Source organism: Cydia splendana, chromosome 20, assembly GCF_910591565.1.
Source record: "Cydia splendana chromosome 20, ilCydSple1.2, whole genome shotgun sequence".
NCBI classification, from domain to species: Eukaryota; Metazoa; Arthropoda; class Insecta; order Lepidoptera; family Tortricidae; genus Cydia; species Cydia splendana.
Genome location: NC_085979.1, coordinates 15,294,557 through 15,317,392, shown reverse-complemented (window position 1 = coordinate 15,317,392; position 22,836 = coordinate 15,294,557). Strand labels below are relative to the sequence as shown.

Genomic DNA, 22,836 nt, shown 5'->3' with positions numbered 1-22,836 from the left:
GTATGACAAGTGAAGTTTTAATGACATTAAAATTATAAATGCATCTTTCATGACTTTCTTGTCATTTGCATTTAATTGTCGTCAGGAAGTAGGTTCCTAATCCAGCCACCGCAAGTTATCCTACAGTTCATCGTTGCTGAGCGCATGAATGAGCATTCCATCAGAGCGTCACGGAACTGGCGATATTCCAGATTAAAAAAAAAACTAGCACCAAACTAAGCAGCAAAATCAGAAAAATCAATATATTCTGTTACGTACTGAGTTCATTGGTGCTATATGAAACTACTCTCAGACTGTCTGCTACTACCGGCGATGTAATCCAACCTGTGCGGGAGCGCGGTTAGTCGAGTATCTTAGTGCTGCAGTTATTAGTGACAACGGTACTCACTCCGCCACCTCGAGCTGGTCCTGCAGCTCGACGGTGCCGAGCCGGCGGTGCAGCGCGTGGTGCGCGCCGAGCCCGCGGCCGCCGGCGCCGCGCGCGTCCACCGCCGCCAGCACGGCGCCCGCGCCCGCCGCCAGCGAGCCCCAGTCCAGCGCCCAGCGCTCCGTCACCAGCTGCGTGCCTGGCGCTCCATGTCTGTTCATTAATATGACGAGTTAGAAAATGAATCGTTTGAAATAGGGCCTAGTTTCTTAATTGCTACAATTTGACAGCTAGGATACGCCTGCCAGCTAATAAAGCACATGAAATTTGACAGTTCTCAGAGTGTGACTGTATCATCATTATTTAATTCTACCCATACCTAGCGATTGATCCTGTTTTAGATGTAGTTCACTTATTCAGATATAGTCCTCAAAAGGTCAATGATCATATTTGTCATATGCAGACTTACACTTTCAAGAAAGGCGGTTACTTGGAGACCTTGTCCTTTTTAGTCCAGGTTGCTACAACAACCTTAACATTACCTACCTATACCAGAAAGATAAATTTGCACTAGCACATGAGTTACGAGGAACTGTAGGGGAGCACCGCTTGCTTTCCATAATTCCGAGCTCGGTGCATGGCGCGAAGTCACACCCTCCTGTCAGGGCCGTCTTAAACTATGCTGGGGCCACTGGGCAAATAAGGATTTGGGGCCCTTTTGGAAAGAAAAGAAAGCTAATTAAACTAACATTTTTCTACTATGATCTTCTATTTATTATGAGTAATCAATATACTGTTACTGTCTGTCCTTCGGGGCCCCCTGAGGACGACGGACCTGGGCACGGGCCCCGTGTGCCCTTATGGTAAAGACGGTACCTACTGCCTCCCATTTTCTCAACTCAAAATTACACGGGATTCATACTTGGTCTGCACTTACACTTTCATGACGAGCGGGTACTTGGTGACCTCGTCCTCCCGGAGGCCCGGCGGCAGCAGCAGCCGCACCCGCGCCGTGTGCCCGCTCGACAGCTGCACCGAGAACGTGCGCGGCGTCGGGACAGCTATCGACGATAACCGCTCCTGGCCATTCAAATACTTGTTTCAAGTTTTACAAAAAAATATACAAATTGGCAGTATATATCACCTTTAACTAATTTGGACCGACAACTTTGAAAAGCGCATTATGGTTGGCATGGTGGATGGAGAACGGGGTAGTGGACATCCACCAACCCGCTGGGTGGACACTGTGAAGAAGGCATGCCAGGGATCAGAACAGGCGCCTATTATTAGGAATGCGGAAAATCGTGCAGAATCTCCATTCTGCACCGCACACACCCAGCCTTGCTCTCCAGCCTCGGTGCACAAAATAACCCTAAATAATATGTGGTCGCGACCTTCAAATGAGGAATCGAGGAAGAAGAAGAACTAATTTGAAATCAGCTTACTCATATGTGATGGATTGCAAACACTCCTAAGATTTTTTAAGTTTCTGTAGCAGCAGCTTCAGTTTCATTGCAGCAGTTTCAGTTTCACCAAATACCACTCTTCATAAAATCTTTATTGAGATATCTAGTGGCCTAGTAGAATAAAAGGGTTTTAACTTTTAATACACCAACATCTATCAATAAGAAAACTCAATGATAACGCAAGGTGTAAAAATATCAGGGCAAGAAAAACAACGAATTGCGATTTAGAATTCCGCTGGCGCTCTAAACATTAGGTAAAAGGTAGCCCGACATTGGGAGCGTGCTATACGCTCGCTTCTCCTCGTCAAGTCTTAATGGAACAGCAAGTTTGTTATGTAGAGCCTTCAGTCAATACTGCCGAAAGTGTCAGCTCACCTTGACATCAGTATTGTTCTCCAAGTGCACGAGCATCCTGGGCTCGGGCAGCAGCGTGCGGTACAGGCTGGTGGTGGGCACGCCGGGCCCCAGGCACTCCAGCACGAAATACGCTGACGACGGGCTGAAGTGCGCCTCGTGGTACAGGCACGGCAGGTGTTGTTGCATGTGATCTGCGGAAAATTTAAAACTTTTTCGTGGTGTGGCCAACCGTTCATTTCATAAATGATTGTCACATCATGAAACATATCTACAGTACGTGCCTGTCAATTCATTGCTTACTTTTCTATTAACTCTATTGCTTAACTTGAATGGAGCTACAGAAAATCTTTTATTAAACTTTCTAAGATATATTAATACTTACTTACACGTCAAATTTTAATGGCCATTCAGAAGTCTTTCCGTACCTTAAGTTATTTTTAGCTTACGGATTTCTAAATATTATTCCAATTTTAGTATTCAATGTCTTAATTGACTTGACGTTTCATCTTTAATCTAAATTTACAAAAGTCTTTCACTTGCCGGCTAAAGATTGTAAAATATAAGTTATACGTTCAATGCGACTTAAGCTTCCATTAAGAAATCATTCGGCCTACGCTCGTCTACTAAGTTGCCAAATACTTCACAAATTGTGTTTTGAAATCTTATGTAAGGGCTGCGAAATATGTTTTTGTTTTTAATTCCATGACTTTAATAGAGGCTTTTACTAATGTATTTATAGTAATATTCTGAATTCTCAAACTTATATGGCATTAAATTCTGTTACAAAGCAAAGTTTGCTAACTACGTAGCTGGAAGAGAAAGAAAAGATCTATAAAAGTGAAATCACTAGGTGTCGACGCCAGCTCAAAATGTTAATTTGTCCGGAACGCTTGGTTGTTCTAAGGCGGATTATACACTCCGACACTCTTGTTGGTTTTACCCCGGAGTCCATTTAAAGTATTGTTTACTTTCAAGAACGGTTTGCATATTCTCCGTGGCATTGTATGTGTTAGCACGTGGCTACTATAATTTAAGGCCTAAATAAAGTGATACGAGCCATTGCTACGTCCCTAAGTTTAATACGTGCAATGATATTATATGAGCGTAAATGGCAGAAATAATCAAGTGTTAATGTAGCTGATAAAACATGAAGTAGGTACTTTAAGTCTACATACATTTACAAAACAATTTAACCTAGTTTCTAGCGTGTTGCCTACGAAACAGTTGGTCGATGTATTAGGTATGTATTCTCATTTCTATTTTTGACCGAGCATTAGAAAAGGTCTCCGTTTCAGCTTGGGCAAAAATATTTTCGTATGTTCGGATGTTCTACTCTGCAGGTCGCATTTTTCAACCGATTGTCGTGAAATTTTGTGAGAAACTGCTTACAAAGTAGTTAGATTTTTTCTGTCGTTTCGTTTTTTTGAAAATGTTCTTGAATGACAAAAATTGGCAGCTTATCGCGAGGTCCAGTCATAGAGCCAGTAGTTTAGTTTTAGTTAACATTATGTTAGTTAAGGAATATTGTATTTTTATATCATACCAGGTCGTTTTTTCTTCTTTTTCCTGGCGTTGGGCGAGGGCGAGGTGGCCGACAGCTCCTCGTCCCAGTCGCTGTCCCAACTGTCGCCCGAGGACGCCAGGTTGCCGTAGTACTCTAGGTTGATTGACGGGGAAGGCTGTCAAACATTCATTATTTGAATATACTGCCAACTCTGATGATTACTATAGAGAAACCATACCAAATAAAAAACATCGGGTTGCACTCCGGGAGTGCCGGCAGAAGTGAAAACTCAATGACATTGTAACTCAAAATATTAATAACAGCGCCATCTAGTGCAACATATCTGCAGCACTATGTATAATTGAGGTTAACGCCATCTACCGTTATTTCGTCGCATTACTTGAAACCCCTAAGCACATCACTGTGAGTACTACAGTTATTTTAATACCAGTTTGAGGGAAACTCACTAGATGGCATTTAAATCAAAAAAAGAAAAACACAATGACATTGTCCGTCACACGTGACGTCACGCAAGCGCCCTGCGCCGCCTAAACAAAACAGCAGGCTCAGGCATACATTTTCGCCGCGCGGTAGAAAGAGAGGGTTACGCCTTACGCCGTACGCTGTTTCGAATTTATAATTTTTCCCCACCTCAAGTGCACAGCGCCGCTAAAGAAGTTTTCACTTCAAAAAAATAGCAACCTGTAGGCGAGGGGAGCGGGGCGTGAACCACGCGACCAAACCATCGTAAGCGCCGTGAAATTCAAGGCGCTTACGGGTTTAGGTCGCGAGATTCACGCTCCGCTTCCATAGTTTGTTGTCGGCTGGCAACAACTCATGGCGCAAAATGCCGGTTCTATACGTGATGATAATAATTCAATGTCAACTGTACAGGTTGATGCCCTGATATAATCTGTGATATAGCGTACACATTTGACTGTACCTACCTGTTTTTGTTTCTGAATTTTTGGTAAAGCCAAAAATAAAATGATTGATTATATGATTATGATTTTAGCAGTCTATGCATGATGTACGTGATGTACCTACATATTTGGTGTATATGTGGTCATGTAGAGAAACTTGAAAGGAACTTACTAAATAAAGTGGATATCTTGTAGCTTCTTAATAACAAACAAACATTGGCAATCTCTCAAGCTGTCTACATGTAATCCAATGTATTTTTTCCTAATTTGTCCTTAAAAGGCTGCCTCGCACATAAATCGTGGATGTTGCCTTTAATCTGGGTGCAATAAAGATTAGAGCGAGGAAACACTACATCACTCGATATATCCTCGAGGCAACAAATCAAGCACATAATCTGTGGGTGTTTACCCTGCGGAGGCTGCGTCAACACAATCATACTCGTATTGGTTTGTGTGTTCGCGCGCTCATGAATTTTTATAGAGCCGGTAAACCTTAGATAGAAAAGAGAACTAACGCTTTACAAAGGATAGGAAGTGGTGCGTTAATTTCCTATTACGCATAAAGTTAGACCAAGAAAAGTCTGCAGCGATTTTGACAGCCCACGCAGTGCAAGTGTTATTAATACGTCATAATTCCATTGAAGTTTGACGTTTAAAATATCACTTGCAATGCGTGGGCTATCAAAATCGCTGCAGACTTTTCTTGGTCTAACTCTAGTATAGTTGCGCTTGATGCTCATGACATGACATGATAAAGCATAAGGTACGTAATTTTTTGGCACAGAGCGTACACGTTTTTGTTTATAAAACGGCTACGGAATTTTACATTGAGATAAACCGAGTAAGCCCCATTCCGTTTTTTACAAAGGATTATTTAGTGTCCTGTCCCTGACCTCTCCTGCAGTCTGTATGTTGTAACCAAATTTTACATACTAAATTAGACCCACTTCCCACTCTTCGATTGAGCGGAAACTTTACATGCATAAGTTGGGTGGCGATGCAATATTCTGGTACCATCGAGCGGATTTGATGATCGAGACCGGAATTGGCCATAAGCACTCTGTGATGAACTAACGCAAGCTTATTGTGATTGGGCTTATAAATAAGAGAATTGACTCGATCGAGTCTGCTTGTATCAAAATAGTTAGAATTATTAAAAAAATATTGTACCAATTTTAACTTTTAAGCAAGAAGAACGGTTGGCAGTATTGGAAAATGGCTTGATTTCGTTGAACCAAGCGAAACTCCAAAAATCTGTAAACATACATCTTCTTCTGACAATAATCCACTTCAATATTACAAAAGTATTTTTGAATATCAAATAATATTACCGTACCTTTGACTTCGGCTAAAAGTGGGCGCTTGAATTTTTTGCCTAAAAGGGACGTGCAGGAAAATACGTATTTGGACACGAGAGGCCATTCTATAAATACAGAGTAAAATCAAATTAACCGCCCTTAACAGAGTCAACGGAAAACGAGCACGAATGTGTTGTTAAAAAAGATTAACCTTAAAATGTTTACCTTTTAGACGGGCTGCGATTATAGAGCGGCCTTTTTCGCTTGATTAGTGTATTCAAAATTAGAGTGTATTCAGTAAACAATATTTTAGCTTTACCATATTTCTGTGAATATCTCTTTATTTCTGTGAGTTCATCAGTTTTGACTGTATAAAGGATGACCCACGCTAGAGCAGCCCGGGTCCGGGCCGAAGCAAGCGACACTTCATTTTCTATGACCGGTGATCACGTGATGCTTTCTTTAGAAAGCGAAGTGTCGGATGTCTCGGCCCGGGTCCAGGCCGTTCGAACGTGAGCCATCCTTAAACCTACCTATTAGAGAGAAAATCTACAGAATATAATGGTTTCAACTATTAAAACCAAACAAATGTTTGTATTCTGTTGTCTGAATACATTTTTTGTAATAAATCATTACATTTAGCGTAAAATTATGAGCTTTTATTCTGAATTATCAATCGTGCGATTGGATAATTAGTACAATGCAATACAAAAAGCGTTAAACATATTAATAATTCGAGTGTGTTAGAAACCGACCTGTGTATTACACGTGACGCAGTAAGGCAGCTTCTGTGGCGATCCGGGCCGGGGCGCCTCTGACGACACCATATACAGGTGCTGCTGCCCCGGCTTACCTTCTGGTATACCCAGGTAGTATCTGTAAAACATAATGTTGTTGAGGTTGCGAGTCTATATTTTATATGCTTTACTAGCAACCCGCCCCGGCTTCGCACGGGTTAGTAAATTATACACAGCCTTCCTCTAGAATCACTCTATCGATAGGTGAAAACCGCATCAAAATCCGTTGAGTAGTTTTTGAGATTATCGCGAACATACAAACACACAAACAGACAGACGCGACGGGGGACTTTGTTTTATAAGATGTAGGTAGTGATTAGGTATGGTAGTTAAAATTATTTTTCTGTTCTCCGCCAGGAAAGCGTCAACAGTCAGCCGCTGCGCTAAACTATGTAAGTTACCGCTTTCCGGCTCCATCGAACAGAAAAATAGTTAACCCTTTACCAGGCTGACGTTTCAAAAATGACGATCAAATGTTAGTCTTACTCATCAAAAATAGAACACATGTTTGAAATGCCGTATGTGGGAAATATGTATCCCTTAGCCTGGTAAAGGGTGAACATACCTCGGCCAGAAAGAAAGAAACTAAGAAAGTTTCAGATCACATGTATAGTTATCGATTAATTATACGAGTTTATAAAACGTCCTGTAAATGTAAATGCCCCTTTCAAATCCTGTCCAATGTAAATGTCCCGCGAATGAGTGACGACCGGAGATAGTGACATCCGTAAACATTTCATAAGCGATACAATGGCAACGAAACATGTGACAGTATTAACATGTTTTATACCTATTACATATATTTTATTCCTACGGCATACTAGACTTTCATAGACCTTTAGTTGTAATTGTTGTTATTAATTAGTATTCTCGGCACCCATATGGTGGCCTAAATGAATCCGTCAAGGTAAACCAATCCCAAAGGGCAAAGAACGATTATTGATTGACCATTAATCGTAACTAGTTGTTGTCTAGCAAAGAAAAGGAAACTTCGAGAGTTTCTTTAGTTAGCAAGCGGTTAAATCCATTAGGATTTACGTAGTTTTAGAACTACACCCAACTGGCTAAACGCAATCTTGTTTGAGTTGTGGATAATCAACTGTTTACGGACTAGTTGTATAGCAGTTATATTTAAGCTACGTTTTACTTACTATGGGCAGTCTTAAAGGCTCAGTTTCATTGGTCGATAATTCGGTAAAACGGTAAAACGACTAGTGAAACTCATAATGATATGCGTTATGGAAATCTCCCGTACGCCGCATCCGGACCCTATCCGCCAATTAAATAAGTTCCTCAAATGCGGGTTCTATAGCATGCGTTAAGGAAATTGACCGTACCCCGCATGTGGGCCCTAGACCAATGAAACTGAGCCTTTAACCCTTTACCAGGCTGACATTTCAAAAATGACAATCGAATGTCAATCCTACTCATCGAAAATAGAACACATATTTGAAGTGCCGTATGTGGGAAATATATATCCCTTAGCCTGGTAAAGGGTTAACACGAGTGCGCCGCGATAGTATCTCACGGGCAAAATATACCAGCCGTATTTTTCTTATTGAATTAGAAATTGGTGGGTAGACTATCTGTGTTTAACTTTCGTAATTCATTATAAACAACTCGACGCATGCTAGGCGATTACTACAACGAGTAGAAGCAGTTCAAAAACCAAGTCAAACTCACCTGGTAAAAGCAGGATTATTTTGAAGTATTATGCATCCATAACTTACATGTGTTGATTAGCGTGGTCCCACGCCAACAGCTTGACAACATCGAAGCTGCCATGCGTGAGCGGCAACGCCCTCGGCCCGTGCGCGTTGTGCTCGGCCCGGACGATGTGTCGGAACAGACCGGCGGGGCCGTCCCGGATAGGGGCCAGCGTCACGAGCGCCCCGCCGCCGACCGACCAGAGCGGCGCCGGGGCGGACTCCACCCAGCTATCTAAGCCTGATGTTATCCTGTATACCTGTCAGACAAAGAAATCAGTCAGGATGACATCAGCTCTATCACCAGCATGACGATCTCCATTGATTGCCCAATAACACTACTGCCATCATGCAGCTTCTCTCGCAAATTTTGAGGTCTCGATATGAGGTCCCTGCTCTTGTTTCGATAAATAACGGGATATACTTACCTACATTACAAAACCTTTAGACTCAACCCTTCGGACTAAATATTCGGTCCGCGAAAGAAAGGCCTTGCCCACGTTAAAGAATACACTTAATTATTAACCTTTTATTAGTTTTATTTAAAACTCTTTCTGCAATTTGAATTTATCAAACTAAATATTGAAAGATTCACATATTCATTTATTTCGTCATCATGGGTTTACATAAGGTGTCAGTTTTGGTAATAGGTCCATGGTCCATGACGTGCCTTTCGGCGTACCCTACGACAAAGTACCTCGTTAACAATCAGATATTAGAAATATGCGACGAATTTTATCGAACAGGTTTTCATTCAAGCGGAAAATTTTGTAATAATTACGTTTAACTTAATTGAAAACCAATTTACATGGTTCAATGTTTATTACCATATTTTCTCATATAAATAGAACATACCTCTTGGCAGTACCACATGGGGCTTTTGCAGACGGACACAACAGAGAGGTTCTGCGTGCGCGTGAGCCACACCACGCACACTTCTGTTAGGGAGACCCATTGCGCGCTCGTGAAGTAATAGTCGCTACAAAAATAAAACAAAAATTAGAAACTTGCTCACAAAATATCTACATAGAAAATTAGGTATACCTAATTACCCCTACCTCTCTCTCTATAATTACTTATACCTCTCTCCTAAGACGAGTTTTTCAATGAAGTACGAGTAGCTAAGCTAGCGACTTAGCGAGATATATAGTATTTAGGGTAAATAATTATTGACACCAAAAATTACCGATATTAATATTTATAGGAGTTTCTGTCGCGACGCGTCACCGTATTTGGACTTTCCAGCATTGAACAGGTTTACTGGGGATTTGTTAAAGTATTATCTCAACCACGCGTAGCTAGGTTTTGTTTTTTTCAAGATTTTATCTACGGATATTGTAGTCAGGCTAAATATGCAAAGCGAGCGGAAGTAAATCTGTTCGTGGTATAAACCGGCGGGACACCGCATTTATCTTTGGTTACCTAAGCCTGGGGCCTCCGCCCGGCTCTATTTGTCAGGCTTACACTGGATTTTAGAATCTATTCTTATTATATTACTATCTTTTCTATACGGGATTTAGCTTTCTATCCGCACACCTTCTTTAATAGAAAGGTAAACAGAATCCGATGGCAAAAGATGCGTATGCATTACAAATGTAGAAAATCGGGATTTCGAACATACTGCTTTTATGCGGCCTGATATTTTTGCGGCCTTCGTTGTGTAACATATTATTGTAGGTGATTGTACATAATTTTAGCACTTTGTGCATGGTGATATTTAATACCTTGACTGTACAAAAGGCGGATTCATGCATTATGCTTCTTATAGGTACTTCATATAACCGAGGTCCAGCTAGATAATCATCTAAATTGGTATACAACCCACCCACTTTTTTGTTTTGAACCGGCTGAAATTCAGACCTTTTGACCACAAGGGACATTTTGCGAGGTAATCATAAAGTAAGACTATAAACTATGGATCTATCTAGAGTTAGTTGAGTAGAGTATGGTTCTATCTAAGTTGGTTGTGTCAATTAAAACATTAAGTACCTGTTTATTGAGTAAGTTGCTTATTTTATCAGAAATTAAAAAAAAAACATGTCATCCATTTATCCAATAAGTGGGCTTTACCGCTTTCAAAGACTCGCTTCTTGTTTCCATCCACCTGATATTTCAATCTCGGAAGTAAAAAGCAAAGCATATAAAGGAAGCAGAACATATCCTTTTATTTTGATTGCACACGGCAGTAAAGCCGCGGAGCTATAAAGGCCGATGCCAACGGAATATTCCACGAATGTTCCATGCGAAGTTAATAACAGATTGGAAATATGCGACGAATTTTATCGAACAGGTTTTCATTCAAGCGGAAAATTTTGTAATAATTACGTTTAACTTAATTGAAAACCAATTTACATGGTTCAATGTTTATTACCATATTTTCTCGTGTTTATAGGTATATAAACAGAATATGCTGGGCTTAACTTCGAGTTATTAAACAAACTGCAAGAGGGATGACATATCTATCGATATAGTAATAGAGAGACCAACAGATATTTAACCCTTTATAAGGCATAAAATTAAGGCGTAGAAATTATGCAAAATTAAACCCTATCAATTTAAAATAATGTTCCAGATCAGGCGGGAATTATATTCCCTCTGCCTTAAAAAGGCTCAATAGAAATACAATTGCAATGTTGTAAGTATTTTGATAGTATGTACCCATGTAGTCAATATTTATTATTTTATAAATACTTAGTTGTAAAATCGACATGCACAAAAACGAAATAGCAATGAAAATATGTCTTGTGTATGAAATGCTCACCCATCTTCAAGTATACTCTTCGGCGGTGTTAAGTGCCTGGTGCGTATGTGTTTCGGGTCTGCTATGTCGGCTACCGTGAGCCGCACTGTGGGGTTAATCGTGCCAGGCTTCGGGTACCTTACGCTTCTGATCTCCGGGTATGTCTGTAATAAACGTGTTTAGTTAGGTATTACATCAATGTAAGTAAAAGAATTAGAAGTAGAATTGATTATCTGTCTAAATTTGGATACCTACTTGGGGGATCGCTATTATACCATTTTGCATGTTGATTCAGAGTAGTTATCGATAATGTGGTGTAATAAGGAACCTCTTAGACTCGATAAAACGCCGCCGCAACACAACCGAGGGTATACATTTGCTGGATGTGCTCCCGTTTAAGTAAAATCTGCTGTCCATGTCTGTCAAACTTAGATAATATTCTGATATTTTTGGGGCTCACAACTTGAGACCTTGGCACGTTCAACTGTGGTTTACAATAGTAAGAAGAACGTACCTTTGCCGGGTCATCAGTGTCCAGCGAGGGCCCGTACCACGGGAACTTCTGCTCGAGCACGAGCGTGTCGTTGAAGGTGGCGTACAGCACCATGTGACCGTCGGCGGACATCCACAGCGCTGACCGCGTTTTTAGGATCTCCTCTGTAACAAATGGGAATGTTTAGATACCTGCATGCATCAGAGCAGCAGAACGCGTGATGAAATTGCTTCCAATACGACTTGACTGGCGCGATGACCCAAAATGAGCTAAATAATAAAATGAATAAATAGCCATGTCGGCTGTCTGATCGTACCATATACTACCTTGCTGAGGTTTCCTCAAGAGACTACGGTGTGTGTGTCACCTCTGGAGCAGTAAGCGTTCATACGACTTGGTAAGTGCCTGTCATTAACCTTTTTAACCGACTTCAATTTCATAGAAGGAGGAGGTTCTGTATTCGGTTGTGGCTATTTTTTTTTTTTTTTTTTTTTCTATGTACGTTCACCGATTACTCCGACATCCGTAGTCCGATTTGAGTAATTCTTTTTTTGTTTGAAAGGAGCTACCTCCGAGTTGGTCCCATTTTAATTTGGTTCTGTTCTGATGATGGGATCCATGAGGAATTGAGGGAACTCCTCAATTTTTAAAGGCACATGCATGGTGTTTTGGGCGTTTTCTTAAGCAACTCGAGCATTTTCTCTCGAAAACCACTAATTTGATGAAGTAGACCTGATGATGATGATTATTTTGATGATAATGATGATGATTTCTTTAAATGTAAATATGTTCAGCGATTACTCTGGCACCTGTGATCCGATTTGAGTAATTCTTTTTTTGTTTGGAAGAAGTTACCTCCAAGGTGTTTCCGTATTATTTTTGGTTCTGGTCTGATGATGGAATCCATGAGGAATTGAGGGAACTCCTCAATTTTTAAAGGCACGTGTTAAGTGATTTCGGGGTTTTCTAAAGTAACTCGAGCATTTGCTTCCGAAAACCACCAATTTGATGTACTGCAACTGTAGCCTTACCACGAGTTTGACATTGACATATTCGCTAACGTCTTATGCATCTAAATGTAACTTTTTATGCATCTCGCTCACACTAAGGTTAGTACGAGCGAGATGCATAGGAAGTAAGTTACACACATGCTAGCGAATATATCAATGTCAAACTCGTGGTAAGCTGGTAAGGCTACTGATCGGGGGTTAGGGTTAGGAGTTAAGGGGTCAGAGATTAACGGGTCGGGGAATGGCGGTTGAAGGGTTGCTGGTTCAGGATCGAGGGGTTCCTGGATCAGGGGTTGATGTGCTGTGAGGTTGAGTGATCGGGGGGCTGAGGGATTGGGTCAGTGGCGGGGCGGGCGGATGGATTTAGTTGACAGGAATTATAATTTCCCAGACGGACTCGAGACAATTCCTGGTTCAGGGTCGAGGGGTTACTGGATCAGGGGTTGATGCGCTGTGAGGTTGAGTGATCGGGGCGTTGAGGGATTGGGCCAGTGGCGGGGCGGAGGATGGATTTAGTGTAGTAGTGACAGGAATTATAATTTCCCAGACGGACTCGAGAAAATTCCTGATTACATACATATTTATTAAAGTAATAGGTACACGAATTTAGTGTTAAACATGATCTTGTTTTTCATTCATGCGTCGCGCTCTTAACAATGCGTTAAAACTAAAAATGGAAAAATAAAAACTTTTTACAAAAAAAAGCAAACCGACTTCAAAAAGGATGAAATAAAATATTATCCTTTTTGAAGTCTATGCGTTACCAACTGATATGTTTGAAGTCGGTGCCAAGCCAAGTAGTAACAATACCAGTCAAAATAATCAGCTTTATAGCTATAAATCCCATTAGAATGCACTAATAACTATTACAAATGTATAAGTAATTTTGTCTGCCTCTTTGTCGCCTTTTCATGGCTAAATAACTGAACCGCTTTAGGTGAAATTTGGCAAGAAGGTAAATTTCTTAAATTGTTTTATATTTTGAAATGTAGTCCTCTGGATAAGGGACGGGAAATTACTCAGTCCCAATCTCACACTTGCGTGCTATAGACTGTTCGAGCATTAGTAAGAAATGCTCTTTAAAAAAACCGACGAAAAAAAAATGCATTGGATTTCCACTAATGTGCCGACAAACATGGTACAGACTGCGCCAAGAAGGTTTGATCGTGTGTTCTGAGGTGTGTTCTTAGATACAATCGACGTCAAAGATATATTTACACTTTTGCACCTTACTCCTTTGTAATAAGGCGAAAAGTGTAAACATATTTTTAACGTCGACTGTACCTACAGAAAGTACGTTCATTGTCGTCGTGTAAGGCAATCCAACGTAGGTACATCCTTATCGAATCGCACCAAAATCATGGTATGCTTCAAAATTTGGCTTGGCACCGACTTCAAACATATCAGTTGGTAACGCATAGACTTCAAAAAGGATAATATTTTATTTCATCCTTTTTGAAGTCGGTTTGCTTTTTTTTGTAAAAAGTTTTTATGAATATCACGCCTATCGTGTGTGGCGCGTCATCGTGAAACTTGTCAGAATGCAGGAATGCTTTGGCGGCGGCAAAGTGTTAAACAAGCTAGTCATTAAAGAAGACGACGTAGTGTAATGTTTCGAAAATGTTAAAGACTCTGTTCTTAACTTTTAGCCGATGTTTTCGCGTTGACCAATTTGGAAATATCTAGTTTTTCAATTCTGTAGTCTTATTTGCTTTTTCAAGAAGGCTTATCAAACGGTGTACTGCCATCTCGCCGAAATATTTTTCGCCTAATTTCACTTCCCAACCAACTTATTGCAGTACTTTTAGTTGGCAAACCAATACTTAGCATATTATTATTTAGCATAATTTTTATTTGAACACAATTTTATTTAGCAGATGTTCATTTTACCACGATTCATTTAGAAAAATAGTTACTAAGCAAATGTTTTATTATACCTAACTATTTATTGTTAAATAACGTTTGCCCAAATTGAAATTTCGCATACTTTTTATTGGATCACAACTATATTTAGCATTTTTTTTATGACCCGTAAAACGAAACTGCTCCCAGAGATAGGTAGGTTATGGTTATTTTTTTTAAGACCCTAAAAACGAAATTGCTCCCAGAGATAGGTAGGTTATGGTTTTTATTTTTTATGACCCGTAAAACGAAACTGCTCCCAGAGATAGGTAGGTTAGGGTTATTTTTTTTTGATGACCCTAAATACGAAACTGCTCCCAGAGATAGGTCGGTTAGGGTTTTTTTTTTTTGGTGACCCTAAAAACGAATCTGCTCCCAGAGATAGGTAGGTTAGGGTTATTTTTTTTTGATGACCCTAAAAACGAATCTGCTCCCAGAGATAGGTAGGTTAGGGTTTTTTTTTTGGTGACCCTATAAACGAATCTGCTCCCAGAGATAGGTAGGTTAGGGTAATTTTTTTTTATGACCTGTAAAACGAGACTGCTCCCAGAGATAGGTAGGTTAGGGTTATTTTTTTTATGACCCTAAAAACGAAACTGCTCCCAGAGATAGGTCGGTTAGGGTTTTTTTTTTTGGTGACCCTAAAAACGAATCTGCTCCCAGAGATAGGTAGGTTAGGGTTATTTTTTTTTGATGACCCTAAAAACGAATCTGCTCCCAGAGATAGGTAGGTTAGGGTTTTTTTTTTTTTGGTGACCCTATAAACGAATCTGCTCTCAGAGATAGGTAGGTTAGGGTAATTTTTTTTTAAGACCCGTAAAACGAGACTGCTCCCAGAGATAGGTAGGTTAGGGTTATTTTTTTATGACCCTAAAAACGAAACTGCTCCCAGGGATAGGTACGTTATTCACAATATTAGGCGAAAAATAATTTATGCCTATCAATACATTCGACATAACAATAAAAGACATTTTGAAACATGACCAACTAAATATTTTGCTATACGATAATATTGTAAATAATCATTTGCGACATGTTATATATGCGAAACATTGGTCTGCCATCTGATAGTTTTGCCAAATTATACTATGGGAAAAATAGTTTGGGTAGTGATAATTTGCCATACAATTTTCGGCCACATATTAGTAAACCTTATCAAACATCTGATTGCGACATTAAGGTACCATTTGTTTTAACGATTAAACTTCTAACGATATGATAACTTTATGATAAGGTATAAAAGTGGAATAAAAACAACACCTTTACGATACACATGCAATACACAAAGCAGTAAAGTCAAATAATTTAACTTAATTGCAATATAACTTCTCAGTTGGCATTTCCATAAAGGCAGAATTATATCAAGAAAACCTATTTTCAGTGAAGTCTGGACGCAATGCAATTCTGAGCAATAACAGCAGAAGTGCATCTGGGTAATACGAGTCATAACAATAACAATAACATAATTTATTACTGCACACATTTCAGAATACTTGCACTCAAATAATACCACATACGAGAAACAGATGGCAATCTGCATTCACGTAATACATATTATAATTATAAAAATACAGTATGTATTATGAGTAGGTACTAATACTCATGCAGTATGTTTATGAAGTGGCCAGGACAAATAATTTGATATGAATACAAATTTGAAAATAATAACGTTTGTTTTTTTTAAAGAATATTATGTAATTTTAACTTTACTTAAAACTAACCAAAGAAATTGAAGATTTTAAGTACAAAATCGTATAAATTTACTTACAAGAGAAGTAAATAAAGGCTCCTGTAGTAAATCATGGTCATTTTGAAAATTATTCCAAAGATCATCGAAATAAAATACAGCCATCATGTAGCAGGTGAGATGATCAAAATAATCTGAAAACAACTTTCTTCTGGAGATAAATTAGGTGTGTGCCCGAATCGATTTAACAACTTTTTGTGATTTTGAACTGGTTTTGATACGACCTTGAAGAACGCTCACGCTAAATGGTGCATGCGGAATAAAGTGAAAGTTGTGTGTGAGATTACCGCCAATCACCAAGACGATCTTCGACAAATATCATATCAAATCCATAACGAATTGTTAAATTTAGAATAGAATAGAAATAGAAAATATTTATTTGGCATAAAAACATACATTAGGTACAGCAAATTAAATAAGTACAAAAAAACGTACACCAAATAGGATGCCGCTCAGCATAAGCAGTGTCTATAAGACACGGCGCTGGTTTTCAGGGCACCCAAAATTAAAACTAAAACTTAAAACTAATACAGAAACAGATAGAAACAGAACAAGACAGAACACGAGTAAATCTGAAGGCTCTAGTGCGTGTGTAGGCGTATCGGATATCTTGGCCACTCAGCCTTAAAAGAAAGTCACACGAACGATATTAAATCGGCCAAGGCCATTGTCTCCAGGTCTGGCGAAGTGTAACAAGTGTGCATATGCAATAATGTGCATGTGTTCTAATGTTAGCGCGGCGCGGCGTCAGTGTGCGCTCGGCTGCATCTGCGTCAATTCAAGCACTGCCAACAGTTTTCATTCACAGGATGATTAGTAATTACACTAATTAGGTTTCATAAACTAAGTTTCTTTTTTTAAGATTTTATTTTTTCAAATGTAGGCAATAGATGTAATTACAATCAAATTTTTTGCAAGATGTTTGTAAAAAGTTCTTCTTATATCTCTTTTTGTTTGTTATTTCATAATTCGGTTCGTTTTCCCTCTCAGCTTATTTCATAATACTTACTTTGTTTTGACGAAAATGTTGCGTTTCTTTGCTTATTTTGTATCCCTCGTTAACACAATAGAATCGAAGTACCTATCCTGTTTCTTTGTTTAGGAAATTACTTCTAAATTATTTTTTGTCAAGAAGACGGTTCAAACATTTGCCAAATTTATTAATTTGTATTGCTACCACAGCGAGTATTTTTGGTTTCATGAGTTGTTTTTTCTATAGTTTATTTGAATAAGCATAACTTGACTTGACTGACACGTCAATTATTTCAGCTTGCTTCGCTTTTACCCAAGTTTTATATAAGAAAGAATAAATATAATTTATTTATAATTGGACAATTTTGAACAATGTACTCTTGCTTGTACGGGGGTACTTCAAAAACCGTACCAACTTGACTTTAGACATTTAATTCTTTCGACCGATAAGAAATTCCTGTAATGATATTACTGTATTCGTAGTTGAAATATTCATGATCAAAATCGAATATTCTAATAACATCAACCTTTACCCACCCTGTGTGTCGTCTGTCTCGTGAGATGATACTAATAATATTAGCAGCTGCCAACCTACATTTCTCGGTCATTCACCTAGAGTGCTGTAATAGTACATTACTACAGAGGCCGGGACGAAAGGGGTTGCCGGCCGAAGACATATAGACGGCCGAGCGAAGCGAGGCCGGATAGGTCTGAGCGCGGGCAACCCCATTTCCCGCCGAGGTATGTATAGTGCTTTTCTCAAACATGCAATGAAATAAATAAAATAAAAAATCCACGAAACCCAAGTTTTATTTATAGAAAAAACTAAAAGTAAACTACACCCAAAATATAACCAACACGTACCTATATCATTATCACGCGTATGTTTTACACGAGTCGTGTATTTTTACTACCCGTATATTTTCATGTATCTTTGATTTTTTCGCCTTGTATCCGTCTGACTGTCGTTTTCGTCACATAAGTTTACATAGTCTTTCATGTTGATATCATGTTTCACATACATCGTTGCTTTATGCATGGAGTAAATAAGTATAATTTCCACAGTGTTGACGAATTTGTAGTTACATTCATTTAAAATATGCCACAAAACTGTTTCTAATAAACTGTAAGCCATTTTTCTTAGTTTCTCAAATAATAAAATTGCCATAAGCAACCATATACATACTTCGTCTTTGACTTGGCGGTAGAGGCAGCAAGTTATTAAAATCAATTCTGCTTACGCTGCCAATTCCAACACCTACGATTACAATTAATATTAATTTCATTATTTCGTCGAAACTCATATTAAAGTCAAAAAATCAACAACGCACCATAAATCCAATAAAACAGAATGAATATTTTTCAACTTTACCTCCATAACAATTTAAAAAATATAACTACGCGTGTTTGAGTAGACCTTTTTACCGCTAACGTTTAGATGAAATATATTAAATGTTTTTATTTGTGTAGTTAATTTTATACAGTCATGTTGATTTTATACAAATAAAACTGCAAATTATAGCAAACATTGTTTTTTGTTTTTTTTTATAGGCGTAGTGGCAGAGTGTCATTACGAACCATAAAGCAAATACTGCCTCTAGTTTTTTTTAATGGATGAATGCCACGATGCTGTGTCACATATATCTGTGAAATGGAAATTAAAAAAGAGGACTTTGCCGGCCTAGGCCTGCAAGATGTGTATGAAATTCCATTAACGACCTTTTGTCCTAGCCGCACCTGAAACGTCATACTTCGCAGCCTATTATAAGGAACATAACATCAATATTTCATTGCATGTTTGAGAAAAGGTTATGTAATGGAGTGTATCATCTTGTTGCTTCAGCTGCTGTCCCAGAGACCTATTCGAAAATCTCAACCTAATTTGATGACGATTTGACACTAACCGCAGTGTATATCTGTTCTGCTCCTTGGTGCGCAAGAGAGGCACTGTGCGCCATGTACCTAATATAAAGTTAATATTTTCCAAATTCGAATTGACTTCCTGGTAGTTTCGGTACGGTCACAGAAATTCAATTACAGACCACTTCCGGTCACTCTGCGTTGATGTTACAAAATAGTGTCGTACGGATAGCATGGTCGTGTTTTTATCACCTGTCATGTCATACGGCACTTTCGTACATACCTACTTATTAGAACGGGACAATGGTGACAGACGATAAAGAGGCGACCATCTTAGCCCAATTAGTGCGCTTTTGTTATCACCTCTTCTGACTGAAGAAGAAAACAGGCTATAATATGATGAAATACATTTCACCTTGGTCTATACCACACAAGTAAAACAAGCTAATACTTGTATTAGCTTGTTTTCCTTGCAGATTCTATAGGTATGTCTACATCGACGGTTTTTTACTGAAGCGGCACAGGCGACAACGCAACTGATAGTACGGATGTTATTGCAGAAGCAGGCAAAAAATAATTCGTGGATAAATATGAGATTGCTTAGCAAACCGTAAATCCATAAGATTGAATTGTTATCCTTATAATTTTCCTTATGACTAAACAACTAAATTTGGTTCCGGACAGCTTGTTATACGGAAAAACTTTGGGCCTGACCAATTAATCAAGAAATTTCATTTCAATCACTTCCCTTGTAGAGTGTAGGTATCTGTTACAAGCTCGGTTACTCTGCATCCACATGTTTACATTACTATACGTAGTTACCGTTCAGTTTTTACTAATTATTAATACAATCAATCGATTTCCAACGTTGTAAGCCTCATAAATCTCATCATTATTGTCGAACGGTTCACGTTAAGAGGTCTCAGGACAATCCAACGTAATCTATTTTATTTCTATGCTTAATAACAGCTAAAGATGCCTAAGATAAGATTCGTCTCCTTTTCTACCTATCCACTGAACGGCGTTACGTTTCTATTTCAATATTGGAACATCTTTAAGTAACGCCATAAGAACTGCTGACAGTATCTACGCGGTTTGGTATGGAAATTAACAGTAACTATTATTGCTTGTCTCCGGTTCAGCTAATGTAACGCGAGAGACTCTTCGTGCTGTGATTATCGCTAATGTGTTTACTTTCGGCTCGCGTTACCTCTCCGTTGGTTCAGCTCTCCGTATAGTGGAAGTAAATAGCTCTTTACTCGTACATTCCATATTCGAGGTTCGCACATAGATTTTTTGGAAAATAAGTTCGCTTTATTGATGAAGCTCTTATCGGATCTAATTAAGTAATTAACAGGAAGCATATTTACATACAAGTATGGCATTACAGTATTTAAGCGCTATTACTTGCATGAACACTTGTTATCGATTTAATTCTCAAAAAAGCAAATATTTAAGCAAATATTTAATCATTGCCTAAAATATAATTTCCATTATGCAATACATATCCTGATCAGTAGCAAACTAAAATACGCTATTATAAAGTAAAAAAATAAATACGTTATGATATATTTTAAGATGCCTCAAAAGCTTATTCCTACCTAACTATAAGCCTATTCTCAAGCTTATTGTATAGTTGACAGTGATTTAATTCTCCGGCCAGTCGTAATAATTCACGATGTTGTAATATTGCCTTCAATATAAGTATTTACAGAAATACAATGAAAATACATCTGAAAGGATCGAAAATCATGCTTTTCTGAAGTTTACTCAAGACTACAACTCCCGTGAAGACAACTTTTTATACAAAGCTCTACTGAAGAACATGTTGGAATGAATATGAACTTCGAACAATGGATATTCTGAATGATTTCAGTTTAAAACCCAGCGTCTAACAGATCGTGTCGGGACAATGGTTTATTAACTTCGCAAAAACTGTAAGTGATGAAAAATTATCATTTAAATGGGCCTCCGTTATAAATGGCAGGCGGGGCGAGGCTGAGGTACCTATAGGTATCTTTCCGTTACACACGGGATTTTTCTCTTTAGGAGCACGATGAAATGTTTAAAGTAGTCAACTCGCCTATTATAGTCAGAAATTACCTAAACGCACCGTTCTATTACTTAGTAGACACATACACGTTTGTAGTAGGTAATATATTGTGATATTAACAAGCATAATAATTCGCAGAACTATTAAGGCCAACAATGGTGACGGGAGTTGCCTGACTTCAGTGGCAGTGGGCGGAGCATATTGTCGTCGACTAACGTAGCAGTGCAAAGGTGACCAGAGGCCCTGCAGCGAAAAACTAAATCGAAATTTCTTTATCTGCCTCTCTATCTAATTTTTATTTTTGTATTTTGCGCTAGACCCTCAGGTACTGCGAGACGCATTATGCTGATAATAAATAAATACACCTGATGAACTAACTACGCAAGTTCGCAGACAGTAAATACAGCTTACGAAGAAATCCATACGGTCGTTTTAGAAGTCCTGTGACCTTAGTCTTTGCCCAACAGTCCAGTCCAAGTCGAGCAAAACAAAGAGGCACGGCCGTACCATCCTTTTCCCGAAGCGATTCAGGCGATTTTCGATGTCCTGTAATTTTGTGCTGGCTAAAGCTAGAACCCTTAATTTTCAGTGATATATAGGGCTTAACATGCTTTAGATATATTCTCAAAAACATTCAATTTGAACTTGTAGTTTAAGAATTATTGTACGTCAAAGTTCCTTAATTTCGACACTGCCACACTCACTCACTCACGATCATCATAATGCTAAGGTACTTCTAGTATACCCACAAGCTTCAAATTTTAAACATAAGTAGTTTTCAGCTTATCAAGCCATAGAAAACCTAAAAATATTGCAATATCAGTCACGTTTTAAAGATTTAAAAACTGCATAAGTAAGTTTGTAGTCCCATATAAATATATGGTATTACAAAGTTACTGTTGCAGTTCCAATAAATAGTAGGTAAAGTAAAGGTCTGTGATGTATGATGTGAGTATGAAGATGTGTATATGTCGTTATTATATGTGTATAGTACGAGTAGGTATGGTATGGATATGAGTATGGTAAGGATATGAATATGGCATAGGTTCATACCTATGGTGCGGGTATGGTGTGGGAGTTGTAGGATGGGTACTTGCATGGGTATTGAGTATTGTATGATGAGTACAACTACAGTTTGGTATGGCCATGAGCCATGAGTATTGTATAGGTATGAGTACGAGTAGAGTGCGGGATGGGTATGAATATGATAAAAGTGGTAGCTGACGTACAAGAAGTGGTACCCGAAAAGAAGGACTACCTACAAAAAGAAATGAGATCCCATCAAAAACATTACATGTAAAAAGATGCAAGTCTCGCAATGCAATTCTTCTAATACAAAAAAGTTTTGAGACCAAGTCGGTTAGTCAGTGCCAGGGGGTGTTAAACCGTATCAATAAGATATCTTTAAGTTTTAATACATATAATGACTTGGCAATCGCACATAATGCTTTACTCGTACCGTAATCGTAAATATGTATTTATGCTCAAACTGCATGCGATTAGCGCGTTAGCGTTACGTTTAATATTTTTATTAGTTGACGATGATACTTGTGTCATTATGCAGCCGTGCGATGGCCAAGTCATTATACGTATTCAAAATTAAAGATATCTTATTGATACGGTTTAACACCCCCTGGCACT

At 38.7% G+C, this 22,836-nt stretch overlaps 1 protein-coding gene across 2 annotated transcripts in view; it reads right to left on the bottom strand.

Annotated features, from left to right (window-relative positions):
* LOC134800534 (venom dipeptidyl peptidase 4) overlaps positions 1-22,836 on the bottom strand; it is a 184,156-nt gene that overhangs the window by 4,791 nt on the left and 156,529 nt on the right. For both annotated transcript variants that reach the window (XM_063773013.1, XM_063773014.1), the window contains exons 7-15: positions 11,673-11,815; positions 11,180-11,322; positions 9,274-9,397; positions 8,443-8,678; positions 6,671-6,791; positions 3,734-3,869; positions 2,209-2,381; positions 1,305-1,447; positions 389-580 (exon numbers count right to left, since the gene is read on the bottom strand). In XM_063773013.1, coding sequence (XP_063629083.1) covers positions 389-580; positions 1,305-1,447; positions 2,209-2,381; positions 3,734-3,869; positions 6,671-6,791; positions 8,443-8,678; positions 9,274-9,397; positions 11,180-11,322; positions 11,673-11,815 — 1,411 coding nt within the window. The remainder of the gene's footprint in view (positions 1-388; positions 581-1,304; positions 1,448-2,208; positions 2,382-3,733; positions 3,870-6,670; positions 6,792-8,442; positions 8,679-9,273; positions 9,398-11,179; positions 11,323-11,672; positions 11,816-22,836) is intronic.